Below are 15764 nucleotides of genomic sequence, written 5' to 3' on the forward strand. Positions count from 1 at the left end.
AGCAGCAGAGGCCTCAGTGGAAACCAGCAGCTGAACGTCTACCCCAAATACCCCGACAGATTTTGTTGACCATATGGAGCAGTGTGCTGCCATTTTGAATAGCTAATTTAACCAAAGCCAACAAGTTTGAAGCTACCTTACATACACCTTCAGTCCCATCTTTGGATACGGGAATGGCCTGAGCTATCTCCTCAGGTCACATCTTTCTTTTTGACGACAGGAGTGGGGTTCTCTGAAGTCAACTTCCAGCTGTGAGACGCCAGCTGTAATGAAGGCAGGCAGTGGAAAAGTTGACAGTATCACCCTGGACTAAAACTGGGCACTAAATATAGCCAAGTACTGTTTTCTTCAGTATTTTTAAATCTTGAGAAATAAGACAGAGGAAGACAGACACATCGGAGGAAAGCACGTTATTAGAACTACAAATGTGTGGGTGGTGGGTTTTTTTGTTTGTTTTTGTTTTCCCCAAAAGGAATTAAAGTAGCCGGCCACTACCACGACTTCCCCACAGGCATCTCTACCAACAGATGAAAAAACTGTTTCCCCAAATGCCAAACCCATGGGGTTTTACCGCAGGTTCAACCTAAAGGAGCATTCACACCCCTGAAGCCGTCTCGCAGGCAGCCTGAGGCGGCAGGGACCTGCTGCTGCAGACCTCTCTCGGCAGCCGGCTGGAGGCGAGCGGGCTCCTGCCGAGGAGCTCCCAGGGCGGAATTTCTCTCCCTGAGGGCAGCGAAGCCTCAGCCGGCCGCTCCACCACGAGATCTGCAATCTCAGCCGCTCAGGGCGGCGCGGCGCGGACTCCACTCAAATTACGAGGCGCCTAATTACCTTTTGTCTCCGCTTTCGCCGCCGGGAGCCGGGCGGGCTGCCCCGCGGCAGGGCGGGCAGGCAGCGCCCGCCGTCCCCTCACGACCCGGCCCCGCCGCCCTTCGCCCCGCTGTCCCGGCCGCCTCCACCGGGCGCGGCCCGTGCCGGCCGCCCACCCGCGGCGCCGAGAGTCGCCCCGGCTCCCCGCCCAGCCACCCACCCCCTCCGCCGCCTCCGCCTACCTCCCAGAGGCCCCCCGCCCCCTCCCCAGCCGCAGCCCTCGCCCTGCCGGCAGCAGAGGCGGCCTCGCGCACCCCCAGGTACGGGCCCCGCTAGGCCCGGCACCGCGGCCCCGCCGGGCGAGGAGGGCGGACGGGACCCCGAGGGCGCCGGGGAGGGGTTGGCCGGGCCGGGCGGGCGGGGAGGGGAGGGGAGGCGGGCGGAGAAGATGGCGCCGCCGCCGGCCGCCGCGCTGAGGAGCGGCGTGTGCTGAGCGCGGCCGGGCGGCCGGGCCGGGCTATGCGGCGGCTTCCCGGGCTGAGGCGGGCTCTGCTCGGCTTGGTGCGCCCCTGCGCCGCCCCGGCCTCCCGCTTGGCCTCTCAGAGCCGGCGGCGCAGCTTCCTCGGGTACGGTGTGTGTGTGCGTGCGGCGGGAGGGGGAGCGGGGCACGGGCCGGGTCCCGGCGCTGCGTGAGGGGCCGCGGGGTCTCTCCCGGGTCCCCCCCGTCGTGTGCGGGCCGGGGGCACCTCGTGCGGCCAGGGCAGCCGGCGGGGGGCGGCTTCGACCCCGGCTCTGTGGGGAGAGAGGGGAGCCCGGGCCGCGGAAACAGCGAGGGGAAGGCGGGGGGCGGTGGGGCACGGGAGGCCCGCGTCCTGCCCGCCCTGCCCGGCCGCGGCTGGGCTCGGGTTTCCCGGGGCGCCCTCCGTGCACAACGCGCGGCCGCTCGCTGCCGTCCTGCCGCGGCGCTGCGCTGCCCGGCCTGCCTTCATGCCCCCTTTTGTTTTCCTGACACACAGCCGGAGAGTTCTCACGTTGCTGAGCTCCTCCGCCTTTCTACGGCGTAAATACCCAGATGGGTTAAAAACAAGCGGCTCGCGGAGTTACCAAAGTTGATGGGAGCGGCCTCCGCAGTTCGTGACGGGCCGCCTGCCGCGGGCAGGGAGCGGGCGCCGCTTTGTGCCCTCCGGGGCTGCCAGGCGAAGTTTGGGGGCTGCTTAAATAACTGGGAGCTGTTTAAGTAATTGGGGGCTCCAACCTGGGGGCCGGTGGGCTTGGGGGCTGGTTGAAGTGCGGGGCACCTCAGCACGGCTGTTCCGGGAAGGGAACGGGGGGGAGGGAAGGGGGTGAAGTTGTTTTCCTCCTTCTGTAGCTGCTGGCTCTACTAGCTTAATCGCCAAACCTATATTTAACGCTGCAGAAGTAAGAGATGTCAAAAGTAGCGCGTTTGTTTTTTTTTAATAAGGAAAAGAAGTGAGTTATGATGACTCATGCTGTCAAATGCTCATGTGTCCAAATTCAGACGCACCGTTATTGTTTTTAATTGCGGTGCACACAATGCTGTGAACGCACAGTGTGTGTTTCGCTGTTGTAGAGGCAATCCGCAATCCACGGGCTGAGCCAACGCTTTCCTGAAGCTGTAGTTTCTTCTACTAGGCTGCTGCTCTTTAAGCATATGAATATATGCACTATTGGGACTTAACTGTGTGTATGTGGGTAGGCCTGTTGTGTTTTCATACTGCCTACAACCATGAATTAATCATCCGTTTAATTGTGAATTAGGATCTACATAAATACTGAAATGAGAGGAGGCAGAGTAGGCATGGCACTTACACATTTTTCTTTAAGATGGAGAACATGTAATTGAGAGAGATTCTTAATTCTTACAAGTTACCTGTTTCCATTTCTGGATTTTGTCCGTATTTTGGCCTTTCTCAGCTTTAAATTTTGCTCCTCTTATTTTTTAACCTTCAACTGCACATCAAGTAACAAAGATTATTTCTCTGTTAAACCTTCTTATCTCCTGCTTCTCATCTCACATACAACATTATTCTATTTCAAATTATTATATTTTCAACAGAAAATCAAATGATGCTGATGTTGGGGATTCCCCAAAAGAGTTCCTATTTACATGTTTGAATGCTTTTTTTTTTCTCCTTCCTTTTACCTTTCTGTATTTAGTTGAATGTAAGGCTGTGGCTGAGTCCCTTGGAGGTACCTTCAGGCCTTTATCAAAGCATCAGGGATATAACTCATTTTGCAGACGAATACAAAGGTAGCTCCCTGCCCTGCTAGATCCAGAAAAAGAAAGGGGGAAGGAGAAAAAAGTCTTACCTCTAATATTTCACTGAGCTGGAAGGTGTTAGGCTTGTAGCTAGGGGTCATTGCAGGTTGTTTACTGAAGTCATTTACTAAAAATACTGTCGGAGCTTTTGGGAAGTCACGTTGGTTTGATATTTCTGATGTATTTTATTGTATTAGATGCTTTCATAGTTTTGAGATATCAGTCTTACAAGATAGTTATCAAAAGGACGTAGTAATAAAAATGTCTGGATAGGAATGGATTTAACTGGTATTGTGCCTCTGGTTATGTACTTGCACACATGTGGTCTGTCAGTGAGTATCTTCATGTTCTCAGTTCTTACATTTTATCAACTCATTGATTTATGAGCTAGGGCTGTATATACGCAATAAGGTGATTTTTGATGGAGCTTGTCCAAAAGTTGATTCAGTGTAGCTCTGTGTTTAGAAGATTTGACATTCTGCAACTTGTTTTTAGAATGAGTCAGAATTATAGCTTGCCCAAATGACTGAAATGGAAAAAATTGCTCTAAGTTAAAAGTTTACTCGCGGTGTTAATAGTAGAATTTGAACTGAGTTGTCCAAAATGATAAGAAGTAGAGCAAAAATAGGTAAATAGTCAGGACTTCTGTGGCTGAAACACATTGCTGAGTTCTGTAAACTGCTCACTGTTACGGGTCTGTTGGTTCTCTCAGATCCACTATGAAATAAGAACTTGTATTTGATGGGGGATTAAAGTACTTTTCATGACCAGAAGTCCTAAAGTTCTTTGTGTTTTTGTTGCTAACTTAGATTTTCTCCTATCTTCTTTGTATGTTCTCTGTATGTTTCTATGCATTTCTGTTGTTGTGCACTACACCTGAAGTTTCAGTCTCATCTTGTTTTTTTACATCAGGCCTCACAAGTTTCTCTTCTTGAGTGTTTGAGACAGATGGCAGCATAAAGTGTTAGGTGAGTTGGCTTTACAGAGAGTCTTGGACAATCTGATGTGCTACTTGCTGACAAAATGTATGAAAGACACATCCAAAACCATTCTAGAAGAAAGCACAGAGGTCTCTTGTGTTGTATCCGGTTCTACACATCTCCTGACATGTGCAAGGCTGTGTGCTAGACACCACTGATGCTCTGTTGTGCACCGAGCCCTGCAGCTGTAGGGTGGTGGGAGAAAAACATCAGGGAGGGAGAAAGAGTGAAGGAGAACCCCACTGGCTTCAAAACATTTGATGCATAAAGCAATTAAATGAATTCATGAGAATGCTTCTGAAGAAAATACGCTTTCAAGCAGCATATAAGACTATTCTTATCAGTCTTGTTCATAGCACATGATTTGAGACTGTGATGCAAATACTGATGCAATCTAAAATACTGTGCCAGATTTGGGAAATCATTCTGCAGATCTTGTATCATCACATTGTCTAAAGAACAAAAACAGATGGTTTTGCTTAAATTTAAAATGACCCAATCTTTTAAATAATGAAAGGCTTCAAAACTCTTTTGGAATTTGCCTAATTCTTAGCAATCTTCTTAAAAGTAATAATAATAAAAAAGAAGCAATGAAGAGCTGGGAGAAGGTTCATTCCACTTGTTCTAGTGAACCTGGATAAAACTTGTCTACTCTGGAGAATGTGTTTGGTGATTTTTTGAGACAGTTTTTAGAGAATGAAAGTATTATGAAGTGGTTTAGAATTTTTTAAAAACTTGATATCCTTCGTTGAGATGTCTAAAATTAAATCATATAAAATCCTGCATTTTTGTTTGAAGTTTTTAGCCAGTGCTTTGGAATCTGTGAAATGTTCGAGCAGAGGTATATAATTTTAGGACACTGAGTTAGCTTTATGGTGTCTCACTGGTACATCCCATCCTGTTTGACCAACCCAGGGCAGCTGAAACCACATCATTTTGCCGCTCTGGCCAGATACTTTGCTGGGGCCTTATCTTACAAATACAACTACTGTGGCCCTTGTTCTTGCCAAGTTCACACGTACTATCATCTCATTAATGCTATTGGTAATGCTTGTACAGTCTCCACACATGCATTGACAGTGAAACGTGCATCAGACCAAGTTTTATGGCAGTGATCTAGAAGCTGCAGGAGCTGGACCCTTCTGGGAACAAGAGTGAAGAAGGCGGCATCTGCTCGTCCACGGTCATTAGGAGGGAATTTTCTGACTCTATTCCAGACTTGGCAAAAAGCTGCAGACTGAGGTTCAGAAAATGCTTTCATTGTAGTGAGACTTCAGACTTTACTCAAAATGAACTGCATAACAAAACCTTATAAATATTCATCATCCTTAAACTTGCCTGATTTTGCATGATTAGTTCTTAATAACTTGGTAGCACTGATTAAATCATTGTGGGTAGCTGGAGCTTTTGTTTATGAAGTAACATGCTGAATTCCTGATGAGTTTGTAAGTGTTAAACTTCTCAAAATGTTAACATTTTTATCTACTTATGCAGTCTATCTGCTTGTGTATGCAATCAGATTTATTTAGATCAGCATCACGAATGTGTTGGAATCTTAAAGGCATTCTCTAGCTTCTTGACAAGTAAATTCACAGAAGACTTGTGCTATGGATTATGGATGTTGAATCACATCAACTGTTTTATTCTCAAAATGTATAAAAGAAGGCTTATTGGGTTTGTCTACTTATGAACCTGTAGCCTAAGAGAGTTATGATTCATGTCTTGAGGCATCCTTTATGGTAATGGTCACCTGAGCTGATTTAGTTTGGTGAGATTACTCACTCTCTGCTCCTTTTTTTTTTTTTTTTTTTTTTTTTTTTAGATATTCATGATAGCAGACCTTAGTAAAAACAAGTGTCTGATTTTTTTAAGGGGGAAAAAAAATGAAACTGTACTGGCCACATAGTACAGTTTAAAAAATAAATTTAAATTGTGGCGTAAAAGTGATTCATGAGGTTAAGAGAGCAGGTAGATTACTGGCTGATTTGCTGATAACGTCACTGTTATGCATGTAAGGATGTCACAATGCCATCAAATGCTGCTATTGTGAGTGGTGGTAGAGGCTAAAGGAAAACAGGAGCGGTAAAGGCATGTGGGAGAATGGGGATTCATTTTATTATTGCAAAGCCACCAGCTTGTAACTGAAGAAGTTCATGGAATCCTCCGCAGTGCTTGGTTCAGTAGCAAGAATTCACTGCGAGAGAGGTGAGAAAACTGCCTGTGGTTGCCACTGGCTGGCAGTTCTGCAGCCCTAGGCTCCTGCTGAAGCACACAGCTCTTCTTTTGCTCCAGGTATTGGCAGCTGAAGAAGGCTTCGTGTAAGTTACTAAGAACTGTAAACCAAGATGGATTAGTTAATAATACAGAGAGCATGTATCACTGGTCGATCCCTTACAGGGCAGAGCTGAGTGGTTTTGGGTCAAGAGAGGTTTCGATCTGTAAGTAGTAGGCAAGGAAGTTTGGAATTAAAATAAAAACAAACAAACAAAACAAAAAAAAAATACAAGTGGATATGAGTAAAACACAGTTTGGAACAGGTGCAAAATATGAGATTGAACATTAATGTGGTCTCTGTATAGTTTCAAAGACAGAATTTGAATAACTATTTTATAGTAGTCAGCTTATCAAGTGCATTTAAAAGATATGAAGCACGAACTGGAAACTAGGAAAAATATAGGTTCTGGTGTATGCAAGTGTAAACATACAGTGAGCATGTTGAAATCCCCACAGGCACATACATGAAAGTAATTTGGGTTCAGTTGTATCAAAGCTTCAAGGAAAACTCCAAATTTTAAGACAACAGGCGTACATGAAACTAAGTATCAAAAGCTGCTGAGCTGGTAACTGTTTGCTGCCATTGGGTTACTTTAAGCTGATTAGTGTTTAGTGCCATTCATGTGGCTCAGACCTGTATATCAGCATTTGCCTTAAATACATGCAGCTTGTTACGGCAACAGATCTTGAAAACCACTTTGGAGTTTGTGCTTTGAGGGTCCTATTTTTGTTAGCTAGTTACATTCTTGCATTGAAGGCAGCCCTGAGGAGTTTCTGTTAATTGGTTTTCAAATATGGTCATTTAATTGTTCAAACTTAAGCTTGACTGCGGTGGTTAATTCTTAATTAACTTAAGTTTACTAAAATAACTTAGAGTAGTTCAGCAGAATCCTGTATCACTTAATCCCCATCCCACTCTGTAATAGTCTATTTGCAGGTGGAACCTGGCATCCCTAGAGAGCCTCACTGGTCCCAAGGGACTGCCTGCCTGGAACTCATTACCAAAACGGGGCCTCAAAGAATAGAATATAATTTTACTCAAAGGGTTATAGTGTAAAATGCAGTGTCTGTTTGACTAATATCTTTCCTGTACAAGTGAAGTAGTTTTGACGGTAAGGAAGAATGTTTAATATTTCCTAATCATTGAAACGGGACGCTGCTCTTGATTCAAACATCCCCGTTCTTTTCTCTTTTCTCTTTTCTTTCTATCTCAGTCATCTTGCCACCTGTAGTTTTTGAGACACAGGAGAATTCCCAGTGCCTCAGTAATGCTTTGTATTTGTCCCTACTGCCTCTGCTTTATTGGGTCTTCCTCTGTTGCTTCTCATTTGTTAAAGTAGTATGACAATATTTCTTTGAATGATACTTCTGTTAGGATATTAGCACTGTAATAAACAGAGCATTTAGTTTGTGGATGAATTTCTTTCCCACTAAACATCAGCATCCAGCAGTGACTGTGATGATAGTGAGTAGATACAGCAACTTCAGGACGAGGTCTCAGCGTGACTTTAGGAATTAAGCCACTTATTTAAAAAACAAAAAAAAAGTGTACATGAAATACCTAATTATTTTTTTTCTTTTTGTTTCTCCTATTGTCAAAAAGTGGTTTGAAGTGTTTTAGGGTTTGTAATGTTTCAGAACTCTTGTGCAAAAGAAAGGAACATGTAACTGTTACAAAGCAGTTGCACTTCAGCAGAGAACTTCAAAGCCTCACAGAAAAGCAGTCCTGTGAGGGAGTGGTTAATATTGCAGTTTACAGTTTACTCATTAAGAAAGTATTATTGTAGAAATCATCTATCTTAAATGATTTTTTTTAGCTATTATGTTACAGTAACATAGCACCAGGAGGAATGGTGATTTAGCTGGAAGATACTGGACTTGAACATTGAATTTTTCTTCTTTTGGCACATTGCCTTCCAAGTGTATTTCATACATGTAGTTGGTCTGCTCTTGCCTTTGTGTGAGCAGCAGAATTCAGTTTGCAGGGGAGTAATTCTGGGTTAGTCACGAGAACCCGTCTGAAGCTGAAAAAAATGTTGCATTACAGTTCTCAGAAATAACAATCAAGAAAGAGACATCAGATTAAGTCCTTGGTTTGAAGGCTTAATTACTGATTTTGACCTTCTGAGAAGTGTAGTTTCTGTTGTACTGAAATTTGACTAGCAAGGTGGAGGTAGCCTACAAGGGAGGCAGAAGAAGGGAATGATAACAAAACGAGATGGAGGTGTGCAGCTTCACAAGACAGCAATTGAAATCTCATAAGATTTCACAGGAGCCGTGTAATTTGATGAATCACATTGGAAAGATGAGTCATTTGGACAAACAATGTTCTGTGACTTAATGAGGTGGTAGAGAAATAAGGAGATACCAGATGACAAGGAAATTGTGTAGAATTTTTCCCTCTCCCCTGAAATTTTATAGTATACATGTATGTTATGATAAGCAAGTGGTATATTAAGTGAATATTTTAACTGATAATTGTTAGCAGAGCTGAAATCAGAAGATACAGAAACAACCTGGTGCTCCTACATACGTACATCTGACAACGCAATAGAGTTGTGTGGAAGAGACAGTGAAATGTAATTAAGAACAGTTTAATTAGGCACTTTCATCTCTGAAAAAGAGTACCCATTCTCACTTGATACATTTTGCCTGGTATCTAAGTGTAATAGAGTATTTCTGTTTAGTACCCTGACCCTTGAACAAGGAGGCATTTCTGTGATAAACACGCATTATATACATGCTGCTGATACCGAGAAGCCAAGAAGTTGCCATGCTTGGAGTGTGCTCCATTTTTGAATGATACCTTCAAGTCTTCAGAAGGAGGAAGCCTGTACATATTCCAGGCAGGTTTAGCCTGAGTACATGGTTAGTTAAACTAGTAGATGAATGACATTCAAATAAGAGTGTAGGTGTTTAATTCAGCACCTAAGTTATGGATCAGTTATTACATTTGACCGCACTTCTTAAAGAAATACATGGTGTGAGAAGCGTGCTTTACTGGTGGAAGTGTTTGCTTCTCAAATGCAGTAGCAGCATGTTCAGAAGTGTCATTTTGTATTGTTTATGACTGGTTTGGCAGCATTCAGATTCTTCTTATTTCTTGCTGCTTTCTGTACTCAGTGCTTGTCTTCTTTACTTGGATTATAATTCCTGTTTGTAATTGTGCTTTTTTCACATAGGGGTGTTTTATAACTTCAGTCTATTTGTAAATTACCAAGTAATCTTTTTACTTCTTCCAAATGTTTTCAAAGATCTAATGCCTACCTTACTACTTTTGTTTACAATTACATATTTTTAGTATACATATGTATCTCATTTCCTTAGCATAAATCCTGCTCCATACATACTTTCCCCCAGTAAAGGTAAAATATTGATTTTCTGTTTGTGAAACACTGTTTTCCACCTGTTCTATTGTAGACATTATGTTCAGAGACATTCTTTCCTTAACCTGCAGTTAATAATCAACTATTTATCAGCTACATTATAGCATATTACACCAACACTGATGATTGTGCATCCCTGGTTTCAAGCTGGATGCTGTTTTTACACCACCAGTAAACAGGAGGGGAATAATCCAAAGGGACAGCAGCTGATAGAACTTCTCCCGTTCAAAGAATGTTACTCTGTTGTAGGAAGGTGATTTTACCTGACTCTTTTTTTTTTTTTCCCATTTGCAATTCTAAACCATTAATGCACTGCGTAATTTAGATTTTCTTTTCCAGAGTTGTTATTTGTGTATTGGGTAACATTGAGTGTTCAGTTAATTTGATTGCTAAAGAGTTAGTTATAATGTCATGGTTGAAGACTTGAAACAGTATGTTGACAACTATGCTCCTTCTTGTACCACATCCTATACAGTCTTAAAGCTTGGATGCAGCATTAAAACTTGGATGAAGTTCCTTGAATCATATAACCTTGAAAATTTTAATAAATACTGTGTAATTCCTCATTCTACATACAGTATGGCCAGACCCATACAAAATGTCTCATGCCTCTGCACGTGTTGTGGTGGGGTGCTAAACTTGGGTCTGGTTTTGTTTGTAAGTGCAATTAGTTCAGCAGCTACTAGTTAAACTGATGTAGTAATTTAGTTGGCAGTAGAGCAGCAACATTTCACCACAGAAGATTAAGTTTGGCTGACAGTGTACATTTATAGCAGGCCCCTTTCTAAAACCCTTCCTGTAAAATAGGGTTAGAATTCATTCACTGTTACATACAGGAATATACCACATGATTTTTTTCTGCTTGTGTCAAAGCATTACTCTCTCGTTTACCACTTCAGAGATTTGCTTATTGGTGGGTGGATGGTTTTTCTGTTTGGTTGCTTTAGCATGCAGTCAAGCAGTTCCCCTCGATCTCCCAAAATATACGAGTCTGAATGTCACCTTTTCACTTCACACTTAAAAAACGGAATAGACGGGGATTATCATTTTAGAATCACACTTTGTTTATTAACATTTCAAAATGTGCCATTAAACAGTCCTGTAGTATATCTGTTAAATAGTAGAAGCTGAAACCTGTGAAGCTGTCTCCTCTTTGATCATGGCGATTATGCTCTGTAACTGTGTTTTTATGGTAATATTGTAAATGATGTCACCCTTTTGTGCAAGAGTGTACAAACCCAGTTGTAATATTAATATTTTAATCTAAGACAACTGTAAAGTTACAACTTCCAGAATGCAACTGCCAGTTAAGAATCGTGAAGTACTTTCCTGAAGGGTGAAAATGTACTCGAGATAGCAACATAGGACTCATTTCATTTTTATCACAATTTCAGTTGTATCAATTAAGGGGATGTTACTTCTTTGGTAAGTTACTTTTTAATTACTGCTAGGATGAAACTTATTTAATCCTTCAATTATGTGATCTGCTTTTTTTTTTTTTTGATGTTACTTATTTTGACAGAATTACCTCCGGATCTGAACTACAGTTTTAGACCAGGTCTATGACTTCTGTGTGGATTGAAGTTTCTTGCTGTCTGTATCACCTGCAGCTTATTCTCTTACATAATTTTTCACTTATTGTTTTTATTTAAGCCCTGCTAATAAGTGAAATTTTTTATTTTTTTTAAGGCTTCAGAAGGAGACAAAAAACAAAATGAACAATCCAGCTATTAAGAGAATAACAAATGAAATTATCAAATCACCTGAGGATAAACGAGAATATCGTGGACTGGAACTGGCAAATGGCATTAAAGCGCTTCTCATTAGTGACCCCACCACAGATAAGTCTTCGGCAGCACTAGATGTGCACATAGGTATTTAAAGCATTTTGTGTTCATTATAGACTTTTAGTGTTATTAAAATGCTTTAACTTTTGGTACCTTAATTGCAAATAAAATGGTAGGAGTAGTATCTAGCTGGTAGTCTAGCCTTTTACCGTAATTTAGATTTTAATTCTTTGACATATCTAGTTGAAAATTAAGAGCTAATTAAACTCTTATTATACGGTGTTTACTCAAGTGTAGCTCAGTCTGTAGAAAGACTTCTAATGAGTAAGTTTCATGTTATGAAAGCTCTTCTGTAAGCAGAAAAGGGGCGGATGTGAGTACAATTATTTCAGATGGCTCCATCTGTCACGTCAAACTTTTTTTCCACGTTAAGTTGTTGATGTGTTGAGGTGAGAAGATGCTATAGTGCAGGAGGAGATGGGGAGGCACACCCTAAATGCAGTGATGCTTAAGATGCAAACAAATGCTGCTTATAGAAGTAGAAGACAGTATCTTTGGAGCAGTAGAAGCCTTTTCTTTTATGTGAGGTATCTCTCAAACTGACAGAGTTTCCCACTTGCTTTTGAAGTGTGATGTATGCACACGTTACCAAAGCATTTTTATCCTCTTGCTGTATTTGTGGTTGGGAGCTCTTTCTGTTGTTGATATTAGGACACAGATAGTAATTTTGTAAACTTCTGTCCTGTTTTTTAGTGCCATAAAATCCTTGTCTCGTTCAGAGGATCCCAAATACAGTTTTCTTGGATGCTGTGACAATAATAACCAACTGCAGTGTCCAGTTTGTGCATGTGGAGATGTCTGTTGCCTTCACCTCCGTTCTCCCATTGTACACTGTTGCACACTCCAAAGCAGGCCTTCCAGATGCAAACTTCCACGCTTCTGGCTTCCATTCCTGCACGCACGCTGTTGTTTTCTAAAGTGTCACGCTTCACACCTACGAGCTGGTCTGCAATAGCTGCTTGTGTCCCGGCAATTAATTACAGGTTATCACTCATCCCATAAGCCACAGGAGAAACACCTCCATAATTGTGGTTGTGAATTGCTGCCTTTTAACGCTGTGCAGTTATTAAAATCAAGCTATAGAAGTCAGAACATTGTGATCTGCCAGATCTATACAGATTATGAATCATGGACTTCAGTTTAGATCTTGTGTCTCTGTAAAGCAATGCAAGCTGATCTGGAGAGGTAATTTGAGACACTAATTGGTTCAGTTACTCATTTTAAATTTCCTTTTTATTTTATTATTTTAAGATTGAGTTTAGTTGAATAAAGCTGCCAAATATCTACTTAAAACTAGAGAATTGGTATGATTGACATACAGTAATATAAAGCACATTAAAAGACTTAAAAGTTTTATTACTTTTCCTGAATGGTTGTTTGAATTCTTTCCTCCTGTAGGGTCCTTGTCTGATCCCCCTAACATTGCTGGGCTTAGTCATTTTTGTGAGCATATGCTGTTCCTGGGAACCAAGAAATACCCGAAAGAGAACGAGTATAGTCAATTTCTTAGTGAGCATGCAGGGAGCTCCAACGCCTTTACCAGTGGAGAGCATACCAACTATTACTTTGATGTGTCACACGAACATCTAGAAGGTGCACTGGACAGGTAAACACACTTTTATTTGCAAGCAATCTTTTAATGTAATGCTATAATTGCATAAGAGTTCTTCCTCGTGCTTTGTTTATTATCCTATTAAAGGAGGGGCTGAGAGCACTGCCTTGTATTACAACTGGTATTAGATGATTTTTCCTTCCAAAAGTTTTGCTCAGAATTTTTTTGGCTAACAGTATTTTTAAAGTCCAAGGGTTGTGTTTACACCAAATATTTTTGAAAATGCGGGATACAGAATGAGATCGTGAACATACGCATTGTGCAAATATTCTGCTTATATCATCAAATACAGTGCTTGTCACAGCATTCTTACTTCTTTGATAGCATAAGAAGGATGAACTCCAGAAATAAATTGGGATGCCTTTACTCAAGGGAAATGACTGAAACTTCTGTGGTTTGTGGGAGGGGACAGAAAGTAGAATTGTAGTTGATGAGATAAAGAAAATAGATTTTTTTCCCCTTGGTAAGAAATGTCCTAGGAAACTTTTTTCCTCCCCCCTTGCTTATGCCATAGAATCTCTGTGTTGATGACCAAATTATTCCCATTTACACAAGGAGTGAGCTCTTACTAACATTTGTTCCTTGTTTCCTGGATGTGCAAGATTAAGAACCTCTTGCAATTAAACTTCATCACAGTAGAAGTTTTGTATGCAAGATTTATGATGTAAAGTTGATATTTGTAATACCTTGTATGATGAATATGTTGTAATCCGCATTTATAGATTAAAATGAGAAACAAAATAGTGAATCAGTGTCAAAACTTAAGGAATTTGGAAATTCTCTATTGAGAAGTAATACATAAAGCTATTTTCAGAAGGGATTAAGCTTTCTGTTACCATTTATGTACAGTACTCTTGACTTGAATTGAAAATTTTCTGTTTAGATTTGCCCAGTTTTTCCTGTGCCCTTTGTTTGATGAAAGCTGCAAAGATAGGGAAGTGAATGCTGTTGATTCTGAGCATGAAAAGAATCTGATGAATGATGCCTGGAGGCTGTTTCAGTTGGAGAAGGCTACTGGAAACCCTAATCATCCCTTCAGTAAATTTGGAACAGGTTTGTCAGAATATTATTATTTGTCCACTGGAGTTCTGTGTCCACTGTGTGATGTATGTAGTGTTATTGTTTAGATAAAATTGGTTAAGATCAGACTGAAACAATTCCCCCTCTTTTCCCCCCCATACATGTTTATTGTGGTACATTATTTGCATTTTCTATATGGTAGACCAAACAAAGCTAGACAAAAAAATATTAAACAGTGATACAAAACTTGGAAGGACAGAGGCATCCTTTATGATTTGATAATTACCACAGTGGATGCTGTTTTCCAAAGACTGGATTTCATAATTTGGTACTGTAAGTCTTAGTGCATGGTGAAGTGAATGGACTGTGTTTAAATTATTGTTAGCTGCACTCTCTCTTTTTTGCTAACTAGTATTCCATTAAGACTAGGTGGCAGTGACTAGGTCAAATGAGAAGGATTAGCAAAGTAATGTGACAGTTACTGAAGAAGAATATAAAAGCAAAATCTGAAAGCATAAAATGCAGCAGCAGATGGCTAGGTAAACTAGTCTTGGACAAATCCCAATCCCATTGCTGTAGGGTTTTTTTTTCAGGCTTTATTAATCACAGAGTGCTCAGTAACCATGTAAAATAAACAACCTAAAACCTAAACTTAAAAAGTATTAAAGTAACATATGGTGGTTATAGTTAAAACCACAACTGTTTGGCAGGAGTTGTTACAAAGTTACTTTCTACATTAATTGCAAGTTTATTTTTGAAACTGTCAGACTAATAGGGCCATTAATTCAGACACTGCACTGTTTAATCCTTGATTGTGAATATTTTTTTGTCTGGGTCAGTTTGCTGGGTCAGTCGGTACAAATGTTGGGATCTGTAGGGTGATGGGGGGGCAGGTAATGGACTTTAAAGACTGGCTTCTTCCTCTGTCCCAAGGAAAGAGAAGAACATTTCTGCACCTGATGATGAAGGACAAAGTTGAGGGGCTGGTAGTCAGCTGCTACAAGTGTGTGTGTTTTTCTGTTTTCCAGTGAAGAGAGGCTGTCTGAAACCAGGGGAAATATAAGTATTGCTCAAAGAGGTGAATTTGAAAGCAAGTCTTGAAAATTACAGGCAACCATCTGAAGTACATTCTATAGTCTCAGAGGGGTGGAATCTGGCCTTCCTGAATCAGCAAATAAATTTTTTGCTGTTACTGAAGAGATTATTTCTGCAATTTCTACTAATGTTATCTGCGTGCTACACAGAAATTAAAAAATAGTTTTCTACGGTTTAGGAAGGTTTGAGAGTTGACACACGTGAAATTTTAAAGGTAGAATACCTGAGACATGCTCAAATTCAGTAATAGTAGTCATATTCATCTGTCCTTAATTTGGGCTCTGATTCTGAAATTAAATTACAGTACATTGCTAAATCAGATGTACTGGAAAGCTAAGCTAGAGCCCAGCTTTGATTTTTTTTTTTTTTTTTTGTATTTACTCAGAGTTGTTAGCTGTGATATGTTTTTGTGACAATTTCAGTCGGCATTCTTATCTTTTCCTTTTGACCAGATGAGAT

General features: G+C 41.1%; 1 protein-coding gene across 4 annotated transcripts in view; it reads left to right on the plus strand.

Annotated features, from left to right (window-relative positions):
- Positions 1–977: 977 nt before the first annotated feature.
- The window catches only part of IDE (insulin degrading enzyme), a 65428-nt gene continuing 50641 nt past the window's right edge, over positions 978–15764 (plus strand). For 2 of the 4 annotated variants that reach the window (XM_068688090.1, XM_068688091.1), the window contains exons 1-4: positions 1223–1436; positions 11421–11605; positions 12977–13184; positions 14074–14243. In XM_068688090.1, coding sequence (XP_068544191.1) covers positions 1330–1436; positions 11421–11605; positions 12977–13184; positions 14074–14243 — 670 coding nt within the window. In that variant the 5' untranslated portion in view covers positions 1223–1329. Of the gene's footprint in view, positions 1131–1222; positions 1437–11302; positions 11325–11420; positions 11606–12976; positions 13185–14073; positions 14244–15764 lie in introns of those variants that run through there. The other 2 variants (XM_068688093.1, XM_068688092.1) reach the window with 2 other exon arrangements.

This window comes from Anas acuta, chromosome 7 (assembly GCF_963932015.1).
Source record: "Anas acuta chromosome 7, bAnaAcu1.1, whole genome shotgun sequence".
NCBI lineage: Eukaryota > Metazoa > Chordata > Aves > Anseriformes > Anatidae > Anas > Anas acuta.